Genomic DNA, 15,197 nt, shown 5'->3' with positions numbered 1-15,197 from the left:
TTTTTAATTTTAATTCCACTTGTTCATCACTTGCATATTAAGAAAGCAATTGACTTTTGCATGTTAACTGTGTATTCTGCAACCTTGCTATAATCCCTTATTAGTTTTAGTAGACTTTTTTATTGATTGTTTTGGGTTTCCCACATAGATGATCATGTCATCTGTAAATAAAGACAGTTATGTGTCTTCCCAATCTGTACATCTTTTATTATCTTATTGCATTAGCCAAACTTTCCAGTGTCATGTTGAAAAGGACTGGGAAGAGGTGACATCCTTGCTTAGTACCTGATCTTAGTGGAGAAGCTTTGAGTTTCTATGATGTTAGCTGTAGGTTTGGTGTAGAAATTCCTTATTGAAGTTGAGGAAGTTCCTACTAGTTCTAGTTTACTGAGATTTCTAATACAAGTTGTGTTGGATTTTGTCAACTGCTTTTATTACATCTATTGATATGATCATATGACTTTACATTTTTAGCCTGTTGTTGTGATGGATTACAATAATTGAGTTTTGAATGCTGAATTAGCCTTTTATACCTGGGATAAATCCTACTTGTTCATCTGGACTTTTTTTTTTAATAGTCCTAAAAGCAGAAGTTCAAATGATTTAATAAACTGGCCGATCCTAGCGTATGAGAGGTTCAGTGTCAGAGATGTAGGTATGCCTCTTCATATAAGAATCCAAGGTGCCCTGGCTGGTGTAGTTCAGTGGATTGAGCGCTGGCCTGTGAACCAAAGGATCATGATTCAATTCCCAGTCAGGGCACATGCCTGGGTTGCAGGCCAGTCCCTAGCAGGGGACCCATAAGAGGCAACCATAGATTGACATTTCTCTCCCTCTCTCCTTCCCCTCCAAAGATAAATAAATAAAATGTTAAAAAAGAAAGAGTCCAAGGTCAAGAGCATAGTCTTTATTAGTGCAATACTCATAGATTTTGATGTCAAAAATTCATCTACAAAAGTTGTTCCCCACACAACCATTATATGCCCACTACTCCAGTTCACTAAAATGAAGCCAATACCTATTGATTCATGTTTATGAATAAGCTTATTCTAGCAATAAAAATATAGGGTGGGATGAAAGGTTTACAGTTGTTCATGTAGAAAATACAATAATTAATAAATAATGTAAAAATAAACTCATTTGTGTATTTGCAACTATAAGATTGCTTTTGTCCCACCCTGTATTAAAAAAAAAACCACCACATCTCTGATTCAGCTTAAATAAACCTGGTATCTTGCAATTTCAGTCTCATCGCAAACAAAAGAATCAGATGAAGAACTGGCCTAAAGAGGAGCAGCCCTCTTTAGGGCTACCTATGACTACCCTAGTAAACTTTGGCAGGCCCTGGGTCAGACTTCTTTGGAAAACTGTGTGCCAGCAGCTGAGATACTGGGACAGGTCTCCTCTATCTAGCATAACTCAAATCAGGCTGCCATTTATTTACATCTGTGTGGAAATCAATGGCCCTTGATTATTTGAATTGTGTCAGCATAGAGTTTAAGGATGATGGGGAGAGAAGGCTGAATCTCCATCCCATTCTCTTTTACATTTTTTTTTCTGTGCACAGAACCTGTTTCACAGGTAGCAAATTAGTGGACCTTATTTGCAATTAGGGCTTCAGATTTGCTCTGGGGAGTCTTTTGACCAGAGGACAAGATCTACTTTTCTCTACTTCTGGATGTCTTGCTTGGAACTTAACCTCATGGAGCTGAGTCACACTTAAATCAGCTGCAGCTGCTTAAGTTGGAACTGGTGCTTCATAGTCCCAACTTGTTTAGTTTTGTTTCCTGAGAGCACCTGGTATTCTTTCTCTCCCGGAATTATTTCCATTGAGATTAAAGATGTTGGAGACCCTTCTGGCATCTCATGAAATTAGAACTCCCATAGGAATGCTTCACTGTAGTGAAATTTCCATAGTTACATGATTTGTTCCAATAAAATTTGTTCTCCAGTACTTTCAAAAGCCCCTTGGTTTTTACTCATTGCAAAAATCTGTTCTTAATATGAAGACAATTTTTCTCCCTGTCATTGGTGTACAAATTCCTATGGTTCTTGGTGATAGCCAATCCCTTTTCAGGTGTTTGATGCTCCATCTGATAGAGATGTATGACCAGTTTTGACATTACATGTGACCTCTGCTGTTGGGAACTGTTAACTCTCTGTTCATTTCCTGTTTTCACTGACTGTGTGTCCTACTGTTCTCAACACTCTAGTGGCCTGTTGTAACCAGCACACAACACTCTCTTCTCCAATTCTTGGTCCTTCCCAGCAATGTCTGTGGTTTTTTGTTTTTAAATAACAGTCTGTACCAGAGGCTTCAGTGCTTGCACAACAGTAATCTCCTAAGAGGAGCCAACTCTCTTAGAGTTCTTCCCTGCTAGATGAAGCAGAGATGGAGTTTTGGATCACTTCCCAGAAGACAGACTCTGAACCTCCTTGTCCTTCCAGTACAGTTTAAATTTTTTTGCAAGTCTCCTGATTCTAGTTTGAACACCAACTTCCAAAGTCCTCACTCTCCTGTGGCTCTATGACTACCCTAATAAACTCAAAAACATTGAACCCATCTGGCCGTGGGTCCTTCCAAGGTAGTTGAATTGATTTCAGAGTAGTTTCACACTAACCCTATGTAGGGTTAATTTCTATTTCCCCAAACCATGTATCCAACAGTTTGAGATTCATGATGTCGGCAATCTCCTGCTTGTTCCTGGAGTGAAGAATCAGTGAGGACTTATTTTACGAACCTTGGGCTCAAAGGATCTCGTTAAAAATAAAGGAAACTTTTACATTCATCTGGTTTCTTTTTTACCTTCTGTTCCTATATGCTCTCTGCACAGCATATTATTCCAGGCACGAAAAACAGGACCTCTTTGATATTTTTTTTTAAAGGTGCCCCATTGCCCTGGCCAGGTGGCTCAGTTGGTCCAGTGTCCTCTTGTACATCAAAGGGTTGTGGATTTGATTTTTGGTCAGACCATGAGCCTAAGGTTGCGGGTTCAATCCCCAGTCTGCGTGCATGGGTGTTTCTCTCTAAAATTAGCGAGCATGTCCGCAAGTGAGGATGAAAAAAAGTTGCCCCATTAAAATCTCCTGTGTTTAGTCATTTTGATGCTTTCGCTGATAGGGTGTATCAATCACTATATACTCTTAGTATTTCCTTGGTCTCTGACCCACCTTGGCCGCTCTTCTCAAAGGGTAAGAAACTACCTTTCCATATGTCATACAGTAGCGGTCCCCAACCTTTTCGGCACCCAGTTTCGTGGAAGACACTTTCCAAGGTGTAAGGAGAGGGAAAGGAGATGGGAGGCGGGGTCAGGCTGTATTGCGAACACTGTCTTAATGTAACCAGCTCCTGACGACAACGTGGCCGCTCCCATTGACTGCTACTTGGCGACCTCAACCAGAACAGGCCCAGCAAGCAGCGACAGCCTCTGCTGAAACCGAAGCACCGAAACGCTAGTGTGGTGATGAGCCCTGGAACCCTGGGAGACCACCCCGCCTCCCCGAGCTTCCGTTTCCGTCCTTTCAAGCTCCGCCTCAACGGAAACGACTCAGTCGAAGCGGAGGCGGGATTACGTGCCTGTGCGCTTGCGCACCGTCGCGGGTGCAATGGCGCTACCGTGTTCCTTGAACAGGTATCTGTTGCTCCTGGCACAGGAGCACCTGGAGTTCCGCCTGCCGGTGAGCTTGCAGAGCCCTCCGCAACTTCTGACCGGAGAGGACGGCGCGGTGGGGGTGGCGTGCGGGCGGGCGAGTGCCGCGCAGCCGGAGCGTGCAGGGGTCCCGGGGGGCGTGCTAGTTGGGGATATCATGCATCGCCAGTGCTGCGGTCCCTGGGACTGGCCAAGCTCGGCGAGGGGAGTGTGAGAGAGAAGTTCAGGTACAGTGTCTCTGCCTGGCTAGAACTTTCATTCATTCCGGTACCCGTGTGCCCGGTACCGGGGTTAGGTGAATATGACCCGTCCTTTTCCTCCGGGAGCTCTTCGTTTAACGGAGAATACAGACTGCCGACAGAAAGGCTCAGTGCAGTGTTTTTAAGTATTAAACATGCTTGCCAGACTGTGTGAGGGAGAGTCGGTGGTGGTGGTGGTGGTGGGTGGTAGGGCTAAGTTGATGGAGAAGTTGGGAAGATTATTGTTATTCATTCAAGAAACAGTTTCAGTAGCTATAATTGCACAGGACGCTGGAGGTATAACGGTGACAAAGACAGTTTCTATCTTCAAGGAGTTTATTGTTGAGGCAAAGGGGTGAGCAGATGCCTCAATAAGCATTACGAAATAACATTGGTAAGTGTGATAAGTGCGATGATAGAGAGTCAGCATGGAAATACGAGAACGTGTAGAAGGGATATCGAATCCACCTGAGGGGTGGGGAGATGTCGACCTTTGAGATGGTTTCCGTGAACGGCAACTAAAGAATGAGTAGCAGCCAGGCCAAGGAGAGAAATAAGTAAATTAGAGTTACAAGTTATTGTTATTACTGGATTATGAAATAATGTACCAGGGAGTGACAAGAAGAGAACAGGAGAGGTAAAAAGGGGCCAGATAATCAAAAGCCTTCGATATCCTGGAGATTGGAAGGGCAGTTTATTGAAGAATTGTAAGTAAGAAAGTGAGAGAATTATATTTTTCTTTTAAAGGCACATCGGTAGCAACACAGGATAGATTTGAGGGGAGTAAGGGTAGAATCAGAGACTTGTTAGGAGTCTTTTGGAATAGTCTTTTTAAAAAATATTTTTAAAGATTTTATTTATTTATCTTTAGAGGGGAAGGGAAAGAGAGAGGGAGAGAAATATCAATGTATGGTTGCTTCTTGTTCCTCCCCTGCTGGGAACTGGCCTGCAACCCAGGCACGTGCTCTGATTGGGAATCTAACCGCAATCCTCTGGTCCACAGGCCCCTGCTCAATCCACTGAGCTACACCAGCCAGGCCTGGAACTGTCTCGTTAATAGATTAAGAAGGTTTGAATCAGGTCAAGGGGTAAGAGGATGGGATAAGCAGGGAAAATCGGTGATAAATGATCAGGGCATGATGATTGAATGTGGGGGGAAAGAGGGATAAATCACAGATGAGTCCTGGAGTGGATATAAGTGTGTCTCCACTTGAAGTAGCACAGCCAGATGTAAGCTTTAAATTTTTGTTGTGCTGAATTTAATGTGCTTATGTAACATCAGGTGAAGATGACCAGGAGGCAGTGAATAGGAATATGAGTGTGCCTAGAGTATGGTAGAATGGTCTGGGTAATAAATATCTGGGACTCTTCTGCATATGAACACTAGGAGAGAAAATGAAATTATCAGAGAAAGCATAGCGGCAAAGAGTGGTGAACCGAATACAAGTGTGGGAAATACTGATACTGAGAAGTGAGAAGAAGTCACAAAGGTAGGTTAGTGTCATAACAGGAAGGGTGTGAGGCCACAGAAAACTGGAGGTTAAAGTTTTAGGAATTTTGCTGTAGTTGTGTAGCATTGTTTTTGTGGGGCGGAGGTGCTAGATGGTTAAGTGGACATGAAAAGTGAGGAAAGGGGGATAGAGCAGTGCTTTTAATTAGAGCATAATAGCATAAAAAGGGAAATTAAGAGATTCATTAACAGTTTCAGGGGTCAAGGGATGACCCCTCTTCCCCCTGACCCCTCAGAGACTGAAGAGATGAGGAAAATGGACATAAAGGCACAACAGGAGAAGGCCTTGGTCTTTCCGTGGAGATGGAGAGTGGGCAGAGGATGAGTGTGAGTAGCTAGCTGCTCCAGGGCCTGCTTTCTGAGTTATGAGAAAGTCAGGGTTATTTCTTGAGAGATGCAGAACGAAGATGGAGGGACTGAGGAAAGTAGTATGGTGTTGAACAGGTACATCATTAACCTACTTCCTGTTTTTTAATCCTCACCTTAGGATATGTTTATTGATTTAGAGAGAGGAAGGGAGAGGGAGAAAGACATCCATTAGTTCCTCGTACAGGATAGGACTACTCCCTGACTAGGGATCTAACCCTCCCCCTAGGGGTGTGTCTGATTCAGAATCGAACCTACAGCCTTATGGTGTATGGGATGGTACTCCAACCACAGCCAGGGCATCACCCCACTCTTTTTATTTTTTGATTGTATTATATCTGTATATTTTTAATAGACTTTTACTTCCTTGTGTTAAAATGTATTCTGTCTATAATATTTTCAATATAGGAAATAAAGTCTTTGCTTTCACTTTTTGGAGGTCAGTTCACCAATAGTCAGGAAACTTATGGAAAGGTAAGTTGAATGTATATTTTTCATTAGATCCTATGTAATATACTTATAAATTGAACATTGGATTTGAAGAGAACTTCATATCTTAAATTTACTTGTAGCTGTTTTTAGGGGCAATTGAATGAAAAGCATATTTTGGAAAAAATGTTGTGGTTTTTTGGAAATGATTGAGATATATTTCCAGTATTTACTTATCTCGTTAGTTTATAAACTTTAAGTTTACAATTGTGCTTTAATTTGTATCCATTCCTTCACTGAAAAAAGGGCTGGCTTTCTTTGATGAGACATAATTAGAGTTAGAATTTAGCTGAATTTCAGTTGTTTATTGGTATTCTTTTTAAAACTTGAAATTGTGTGTGTATAAGATTATGAATTTATAAGCTTTCTATTTTGTATTTGATAGTTTATCAGTGTCTTAGAGAAGTTTGGGAATAGAAAAAGAAAGAAAACCATAATTCTTCCTCCTTGACATGACTTACAATTTCAGGATAGCTGCCTTCCGGTCTTTTTTCATAGATTCTTCACCCCCCACCCCCAGTTATAATGCTACTCATGAATTTCCATTGTCTCTGTTTCACTTGGTTCTAGTAATATGAGATGCTACATAGCCTTTATCACTGGCAGGCTATATCTTTTCCATTGATTAGCTCTATTATAATTTAATACTTTCATTTCATTCAGGTTGCTTTAGAATTCTAATATTTCTAGTACTAGGATGACCATCTTTTTTCCTCTTTGAATTTTTTTGAGAGTACTGTGAATACTGGAAGAAGAAACACTAGGTGTGACAGGAAGCATTTCTTGAAAAACATGATAGGAAAGTTCCTGATGTTAGACTTGTACTGCTGAGTGACTTGCACTTATTGAGAAAGGAGGATAAGGAGTGTGGGTATAATTGAATGAGGGTGATGAACTAAGGTCAGGGTGCTGCTAGGTTTTGCTGTGTTCTGGAAAAATGCTCCAATTTGGGTCTTGAGATGGGGGTTGGGGAGAAATCCCCCTGATGCACCTACCACTTTTTTTTTCTCAGCTAGAGTAAGAAAAATTAATAATAATTTATTATTTATCCTATTCCATAGTTATTTCAGAGCTCCCCTGCTAACTTAAGTGGCCACAACCATCTAGAAAAAGAAGGATTATTTGTAGAAGTACCTTACTTAGAAGTTAGAAATAAAAAAGCTGAATTATAAGGAATGATGAGCAACAATGAAAATTTTGAGATTACACTTTGGGATTTTTATGCATTAATTATTTTGGTCAAACTGCATAAGAGAGCAACTATAAAAGTAACCTAAAATTTAAATAACTGAATTTACTGATATTTTAATTTATAGAATCACTTATGAAAGTGTTATGACATTATGCTGTAGTATCCTGACATATGACCTATTAAAATAATTTACTTTTTTTTAAACTGTGAGAACAGTTTTAATTGTGGTTAGATCACATATGATCTAAAAGTAGCAATTAGGATTTTGCTACTTTCCTTATGGACTTCTTGAATAAAAGCATATGAGGCCATAAAACCTCTTAGAAGTTCAATGTTGTTTTTTCTTTCAGTCTCCTTTTTGGATTCTTAGTATTCCCTCTGAAGATATTGCCAGAAACTTAATGAAACGGACAGTGTGTGCCAAGTAAGGAAAACTTACAATGTTCTCCTCCATGAGTGTATACTGTACTTCTCGTAACTCCTTTGTCCTACCTTTTGCTATATTGGCACACAGTAGAGGGGGTTGGTTATTGGGGTGGGGGGTCAGTTTAGCTTGCAGTTACCTGCATTGGCCACTGGATTGGGGTGGGAGAAGAGGAAAGTTACCTGCTGAACTGGGGGGAGAATCTCAGTGGTGAAAGGCAAACACACTTATTTTATAATAACTCTTTTCAACTTCTATACTAAGCAGGACATGCTAAAAGATGTAAACGCCATGTTGTTACATAGGATAAATGCCCTGGTTAATTATAACCAAAATGTTGAAAATCTAAAAAAAGGTTTTTCTTATAGCTGGTTTTTAGTTGGATAAGCATATTGGTGAAGTATAAAGTGGCAGGCAAAAAGTGAGCACTGCCATGAAATAAGTATTACTGTTTTAATGTGGTAGAGCAAATTTATCAAAATTTGGTGTGGATCAAGGTAATGATATTGTTCAATGTTTATCCTACTTGGGTGTTTTCTAGAATTTATCATTGACATCTGTTGTTTTCCTTTTCTTTTTTAAAATTTTATAATTGGAAAATTTTCTATCTCTGATTTTGACAATTAAACTGTATTTTCCACATGCATCTTCAAATTGGACCAATTTATGTTATCTCTGAGTTACTTTCTTTCTGAACGTTTTGGCAGATTACTAAATGCCATTTTTTTATTAGAAATTATAATTAATGATGCAGTGCAAATGCACATTTACATATACCTAGTTTTATTAACATGGTTGGCAATGTTTTATAGCTTGATATGTAATTGCTGTATTATTGAATAGACTGTAACCCCATGTTTAGTTAAATTTGTCCTATTGAAAACTAGCTACAGTACTAAATCTTATCTCTTGAACTGAAGCTTGGGTATAACTTATTTAATAAAAATGACTAGAAAATGAAAACATAACTAAAAAATATATCCTTAATTAATTATTACTTTAGGTTAGTATATTAAAAGTTATGGCTCTAAGAGGTGGTTGATTTCCTAATATATGGTTTATTAGGTTTAAAATAGATACTTGTACACTTGCTTCAGAGTTCATATCTTCTGATGCATATATTTGATAAATGGTACAATTAATAATTGTGTAATGAGTCTACAAATTATATAATAATTTCCTTGGCTGCTTTTTATTCTCTGTATATTTTGCATAGCTGAAGTTATACCTTAAGTGATAGCTAACTAAGAGTAGTACTACTCTAGAGGCCTTTTCTATAAATGTAATAGAAAGAAAAGGATGAATTCATTTTCAAAGGGTAAAATTTACAATCCTGGTGTAGCATTAATTATTCCAGTACTAAAATAGACTATCATAAGCATAGATTTAAAACTAACTTAAATTCAGTTTTTTGTGTGTGGTAGAACAGGTATTGAAAGTTAATTTTGTTAATTTATTTTTAACATGTCCTATTTTGAGCTAACCATTAAAACATGAAAAATATAACAAACACCTAGGTATTTACATTATTAGTTATGAACATTTTGAGATACTTGCCACAATTTTTTCCCCTTAAGAAAATATATGTTTTACATAAACTACTGATATTCCCTGTGCACCTTCCCAATTCCATCTGCCTCCTTCCCTCAAAGGAGAGTTTCTTAAAACTTTTTTGTCTTCTGCAGGAAGATTTTATTATACTGCTCTAAGTGGTGAAATAGTTTAGATCATCACTGATTTTATATTAATAAGTTGACATCTATGCTTATTTATGTGCACCCATGAGAAATGTGGCAATCTGCATAAACTTTGTAATTTCTAAAATAGGGACCCTAATAGGGCAGTCTTACATATGAAAACTTTTTACTCTGAAAATCTGAATCATAAAAGTTATTACAGTAAATTAATATTCAGTTTAACTGAAGCTTTTTATTTTGTCTAACTTTTTATTTTGAACATTTTAAATATAAATTTGTTAATAGTTTATGAATTCTTTCTGTAAAAGATATGATTGTTATTTCATATTTTCTTGACTCTATGTTATTACAAGCATTAGTTCCTATGTTATACTGTGTAATAATAGTTCATTAGGAGTAATTAAGGTCTGTGGAACTGCACACACCTTTTCTGAATGGCCTGGGATTCCTGATTTTTTGCATTTTTGAGAAGCAATGATAAAGAACATGGAGTCGTCTGGAGTCAGATGGCTTGGATTTGAACCCTGGTTTCAATGCCAGATGACCTGAGAGTTATTTAATCTCTTTGTGCCTCAGGTTCCTCATTGTTTGAATGGATGATAATTTCAGCAGCCACCTCATAGGACTCCTATGAGGAATAAATGAATAAATATTAAATGGCCTTAGAATAGCCCGTGTTCTTTGAGTTATACTAAGCGTTAGCACTTACTATTTTTACTTTTCAAGGTTTTTCATTTCCAGAGGTTGCGTTACTTCTGCTTTCCTTCAGTGAATGCTTCCAGGAGTCTTTCTTCTCCCTTAACCTTCACGAATACATTGAGCTTTGCTCTTTGCAACATCCTAGTACCTGGAACAATTCCTGTCATACAGTAATCCTTTAAAAAAAAAAGACTTTATTATTTTTAGAGAGAGTGGAAGGGAGGGAGAAAAGGACGGAGAAAAACATCAATGTGTGGTTGCCTCTCTTCTGCCCCCTACTGGGGACCTGGCCCACAACCCAGCCATGTGTTCTGCCTGGGAATCAAACCAGTGACCCTTTGGTTCACAGGCCCGCACTTAATCCACTGAGCTATACCAGCCAGGGCTACTATACTAATTCTTAGTAAGTATTTATCAAATGAGTGAATTGACCAATCTTAGTTTTTAAACATTAAGAAAAAGAAATTGAGCCCTGGCTGGTATAGCTCAGTGGATTGAGCGTGGGCCTGTGAACCACACGATTGCTGGGTTGCAGGCCAGTTCCCAGCATGGGACGGATGAGAGGCAACCGTACATTGATATTTCTCTCCTACTCTCCTTCCCTTCCCCTCTAAAGATAAATAAAATCTTAAAAAAAAGAAAAGAAAAAGAAATGGAATACTTGGAATTTTGGGACATTTATTTTGAATAGTTCTTTATTGTTTCTCTTTATGCTCTGTGTTTTGTATAGCTGAGGTTACACCTTAAGTGATAGCTGTGTAAGAGTAGGATTACTGTGGAGGCCATCTTTCTGTAAATTCAATATGAAGGAAAGGAGGAATTCATTTTCAAAGGATGTTCTCAATTCTAATGGCAGTGTTAGAAGCACCAAACTATGCTAATATATAGACCGACTTCTGTTATGATTGATTCTAAGAACTATTTCACTGATTGCAATGAAATGTTGCTTGTAATTGTTTAAATGTTCGTTGAAATATATGGTAGCCTGAAAATATTTTTATATGAGAGTTTTCTGTAACAGTTATAAGTGTAATTGTTCATTACTAAATGCTACTAATTAATAGATAAATATTAATAGTAACATTTTTATCTGGTCATGCTTCTTTTTATAGAGAAGACACTGGGAAAATTAGACTTGCCGAATTAGATTCACCTGTTTACTAAAATAACTTAAGTGAGTTTACTACATCATTTTTGTCCTAGTACAAAATATATGATGAAAAGTTGGAAAAATCTTGACTTATGCTAAATTTCTCTCTTTATGTGTAAACGTCAACTCCTCTCTGTGATTTGGACTTAAGCTATATTTGTTTCCGGGATACATATTTCTCATTTATAGCTTAGAAAACATAGGCAGTGGAGTGAGCATAAAAAATAGTGAAATCATTGTTACATGTTACTGTGTTAACCAATTTCTTAACTGAGGTTAGTACTAATCATTTATTTCCTAGGTCCATATTTGAACTATGGGGTCATGGAAAATCTCCAGAAGAGCTGTATAGTTCTCTTAAAAACTACCCTGTGGAGAAGATGGTGCGTAATGATACATTTTTGTATAATTTGTCTGCAGATACTATAGAAATGACTAAGCTTAAAGAATTTATCTACTTTTATTTTAGGTTCCATTTCTACATTCAGATTCTACATATAAAATAAAGATTCACACATTTAATAAAACATTGACACAAGAAGAAAAAGTGAAACGAATCGATGTAAGTGACTTTAGCAAAAACCAAATGCCTGTGAGAGTAATGTCTGGCCCCTGCTGAGCTGTAATAGTGCTCGGTGTCTGTAAAGTGTGTGCTTTGTAGCACATGGGGTGCTGGGTCCGTTTCATGTTTTTTCTTATTTAATACTGGTACCAAACTTATAAGGTAGGTATTATTCTATAAGCATTATTTTTCGTTTTAAACTTTTATAGGACATTAGAATTACTTTTATTTTGTAGGCTCTTGAGTTCCTGCCATTTGAAGGAAAAGTGAATTTAAAGAATCCACAGCATATCTTCTCCGTTTTGGAGGATTACGGTTTGGACCCAAACTGCATTCCTGAGAATCCACATAATATTTATTTTGGTAGATGGGTAAGGAAGTGTTCTTTTTATCTATTTTAGTTTCTTTTCTTTCAAAGCTAAATGTTAGGTCTTGTTATTTAACTCTAGATGTAGAACTTTATAGCAGCCGAAGAGTCAGAACTGTATGAATTCAAGTCAGTGAAAAATATGTGGTTATGTGTTCTCTTTGGTTTTGTTTGTTTTTCTAGACACTCCTGTGTAGTGCAAGAGATTGTTAGACATAGGGCTCAGGTAGGAGGTGGTGTACCTGGGAACATTAACATAAGACTTGTCAGAAAGTCTGAACTGCTTTTTTCATAAAGCCGAGCGAGGGCAGAGTTCTGTGATAGCCGAAGGGTCTCATGTGTGGAGCTCTCCAGTCTGGGTGTCTGTTCTGTAAAGGAATGACCTTATGCTGAGCAGCTCTGCCCACTTCCCGGAGGCTCTCGGCAAGTGGAAGCTGTGGCTTATGTTACAGAATGTTGTTATTTAGGAAAAAACGATGGATAAATCTCACTAATCATGAACCCCTGGAATAATTGCATTCAAATTTAATTTAAATTTGGTGTGAAAAGTCAAAGTAAATGACAGCACTAAGAAATAAAAGATATTTGTCCCTAACTACCTCAATCACATATATTTTTTAAAGGAACAAGTTTAGAGCAGTAGTAAGTGGAAAGAAGTTTTCATCACTGAGGTACTGTGGTGGTTTTATTGTGAATGACTATCTTAAATCTGTAGTTACACCAATTTGAAAACTATCTCTGATCTAGATTGCAGATGGACAAAGAGAACTTATTGAGTCATACAGTGTCAAGAAGAGACACTTTATTGGAAATACAAGCATGGATGCTGGTTTATCATTCATCATGGCCAACCATGGGAAAGTGAAAGAAAATGATATTGTCTTTGATCCATTTGTTGGAACAGGTATTTTTTGTTTAGCTTCTAAAGCTGGTGTAGAAGCTAGTATAGTTGCTTGTTTATATAAGTCAAAGTGATAGTAATGTTTTTGCCAAAAGATTAAATGGACAGAATAACCTTTTATTTATCATTAGTAGTGGCAAAGAGGCAACCACCTATTTGTGTAGTAGCCAGTATTTAGTACTTTTGCCACTTCAAAGGCAATGCTGATAGAAATTTGTGGGGTTTTTTTTTTCCTAACTAAACCACTAGGGGGAAGCATACCATACATTGCAATATCATACATTATGGAAAGGTAAAGCTATGTAGTTAATTTAAATAGGAAAATTCTTGGTTGGAAGAAGAATGACAGAAAAAATGTGTCCATCTGTTAAAATTGACAACCAAATACTAAGATGGAGAAAAATAGTCTGCCTTATCTTTGATTTGGTTTGTGGAGGTTTACAAGCAAGTATGGAAGAAAGAATAGCACTAAGTGTCAGTGGGCTAGCAGCTGGCTGCTGAGGCCACGATCTGGGCTCTGCACATTTGATTGGGTATCATTGTAATTACATTCGTGTGGGAGTCCTGCAGTTCTCAGTTTACTTTGTCTGACTCTGTGCAGACACGTTCTTGCTTCACCCTTGCTCAGTCTTCTTCTTAACCTAGGGAGTGCTCATATTTAGGTTTGTCTGGTTAAATTCATTGTGATTCGGATCGTGTGGGAACAAGTTAGGCTTGTGTTTGGAGTTTCACCTTGTAGCCAGCCATCTTTGCCCATCAGAAACTGATCAGAGGGATGATGTAATTGCTAACATTTGTTGAGCCGTAATATGTCGGGTACTATGCTATGTACTCTTATGTCTGTCTAATTTAATTCTTAAAACAACTAGCATGGAGATGACTTTTAAAATCTTCCTGAAGAGATTATGGCACAAAGAGAGGGCCAGTGACTTAGCCAAAGTTATCTTTTGTATAACTTTGATGAGATTCAAACTCACCAGTCAACCTCTAGAGTTCATGCTCTTTCTTAACCGCTCTCAGAGCCGCCTCTTTGCATTAAGATGTGCCAGCCAGCTGTTAATTACACTATAAACTAATTGGAGGACTATGACTGCACGTGATTAGGAAGAATTTGTATCAAAAGTCAAGAGATATCTTTCTGATGTAATGATTTTCCATGTTTGTTGTTGAATAAATCTTCTAGTAAGTCTTTCCCATTCTACTGTTGTCTGCCTATATTCCACCCTCCATGTACTGTGCTGCCATTCCTTTCTTTTCTATCCTCCGTATCCTAAGTGTCTTCCACAAGTTTTTGAACTTTTACTGGAAATAAAACCAAACTTAGAGAAAAGTAACAAGAGTAAAAACGGAACAAAGAACACCTGCATATTCTTGACCCAGTGTAGACTGTTAACATTTGGCCTCATTTACTTTATCATTCATTTTTTCTTTTTGTTTATATACATAATGTTTTTTTCTGCACCATTTGGATGTATGTTGTGACCATCATTTCGCTTTACCCCTCAAATACTTCAGTATATATTTCTTAAAAATAAGAATCTTCTCTTATGTAACCACAGTACAGTTTTCAGTGTTAATAAATGTACTGTAATGTAGTACTTTAATGTTTATACTCCATTTTTCTTCATTGATCCACTCATCTCCTTTTATACACTGTTTATTTTCTTTCCAGTGTAGCATCAGGTATTTTGTTGTCAATGTTTCTTTGATTCTTTTGATATGGAACATAACCAAAACCTTTTATTTTCTTTTATGGAATTTGCCCTCTTGAAGAATACTATTCCTTCTACCTTTATGTTTTATATAGCATGTTCCTCATTTCGGGTCATTTGATATTTCCTCACGATTAGACTCTACTTACACATTCCCAGATGGGTTGCATGTGTACACGAGTCATTTTGTGTCCTTCCCAGGGCATCCACATGGTGGCTGACTGACTGCCCCTCATTGG

General features: G+C 37.8%; 1 protein-coding gene across 6 annotated transcripts in view; it reads left to right on the top strand.

Annotated features, from left to right (window-relative positions):
* The first annotated feature begins 3,409 nt into the window (after positions 1-3,409).
* Positions 3,410-15,197, top strand: part of TRMT11 (tRNA methyltransferase 11 homolog) — a 99,609-nt gene continuing 87,821 nt past the window's right edge. The window contains exons 1-7 of one of the 6 annotated variants that reach the window (XR_008391528.1): positions 3,410-3,678; positions 6,174-6,239; positions 7,797-7,870; positions 11,718-11,799; positions 11,886-11,978; positions 12,215-12,349; positions 13,093-13,249. Coding sequence is in view for 5 of the 6 variants with exons in the window: in XM_037139604.2 (XP_036995499.2) it covers positions 3,607-3,678; positions 6,174-6,239; positions 7,797-7,870; positions 11,718-11,799; positions 11,886-11,978; positions 12,215-12,349; positions 13,093-13,249 (679 nt within the window). In the remaining variant the exon portion in view is untranslated. Of the gene's footprint in view, positions 3,679-5,561; positions 5,727-6,173; positions 6,240-7,796; positions 7,871-11,717; positions 11,800-11,885; positions 11,979-12,214; positions 12,350-13,092; positions 13,250-15,197 lie in introns of those variants that run through there. The other 5 variants (XM_037139604.2, XM_053664857.1, XM_037139603.2 and 2 more) reach the window with 5 other exon arrangements.

The sequence above is a fragment of the Artibeus jamaicensis genome, unplaced genomic scaffold (assembly GCF_021234435.1).
Source record: "Artibeus jamaicensis isolate MK-2021 breed Jamaican fruit bat unplaced genomic scaffold, CSHL_Jam_final contig_387, whole genome shotgun sequence".
Lineage (NCBI taxonomy): Eukaryota > Metazoa > Chordata > Mammalia > Chiroptera > Phyllostomidae > Artibeus > Artibeus jamaicensis.
The sequence above is the reverse complement of the archived record's forward strand: the minus strand, read 5'-3'. Positions and strand labels throughout refer to the sequence as shown.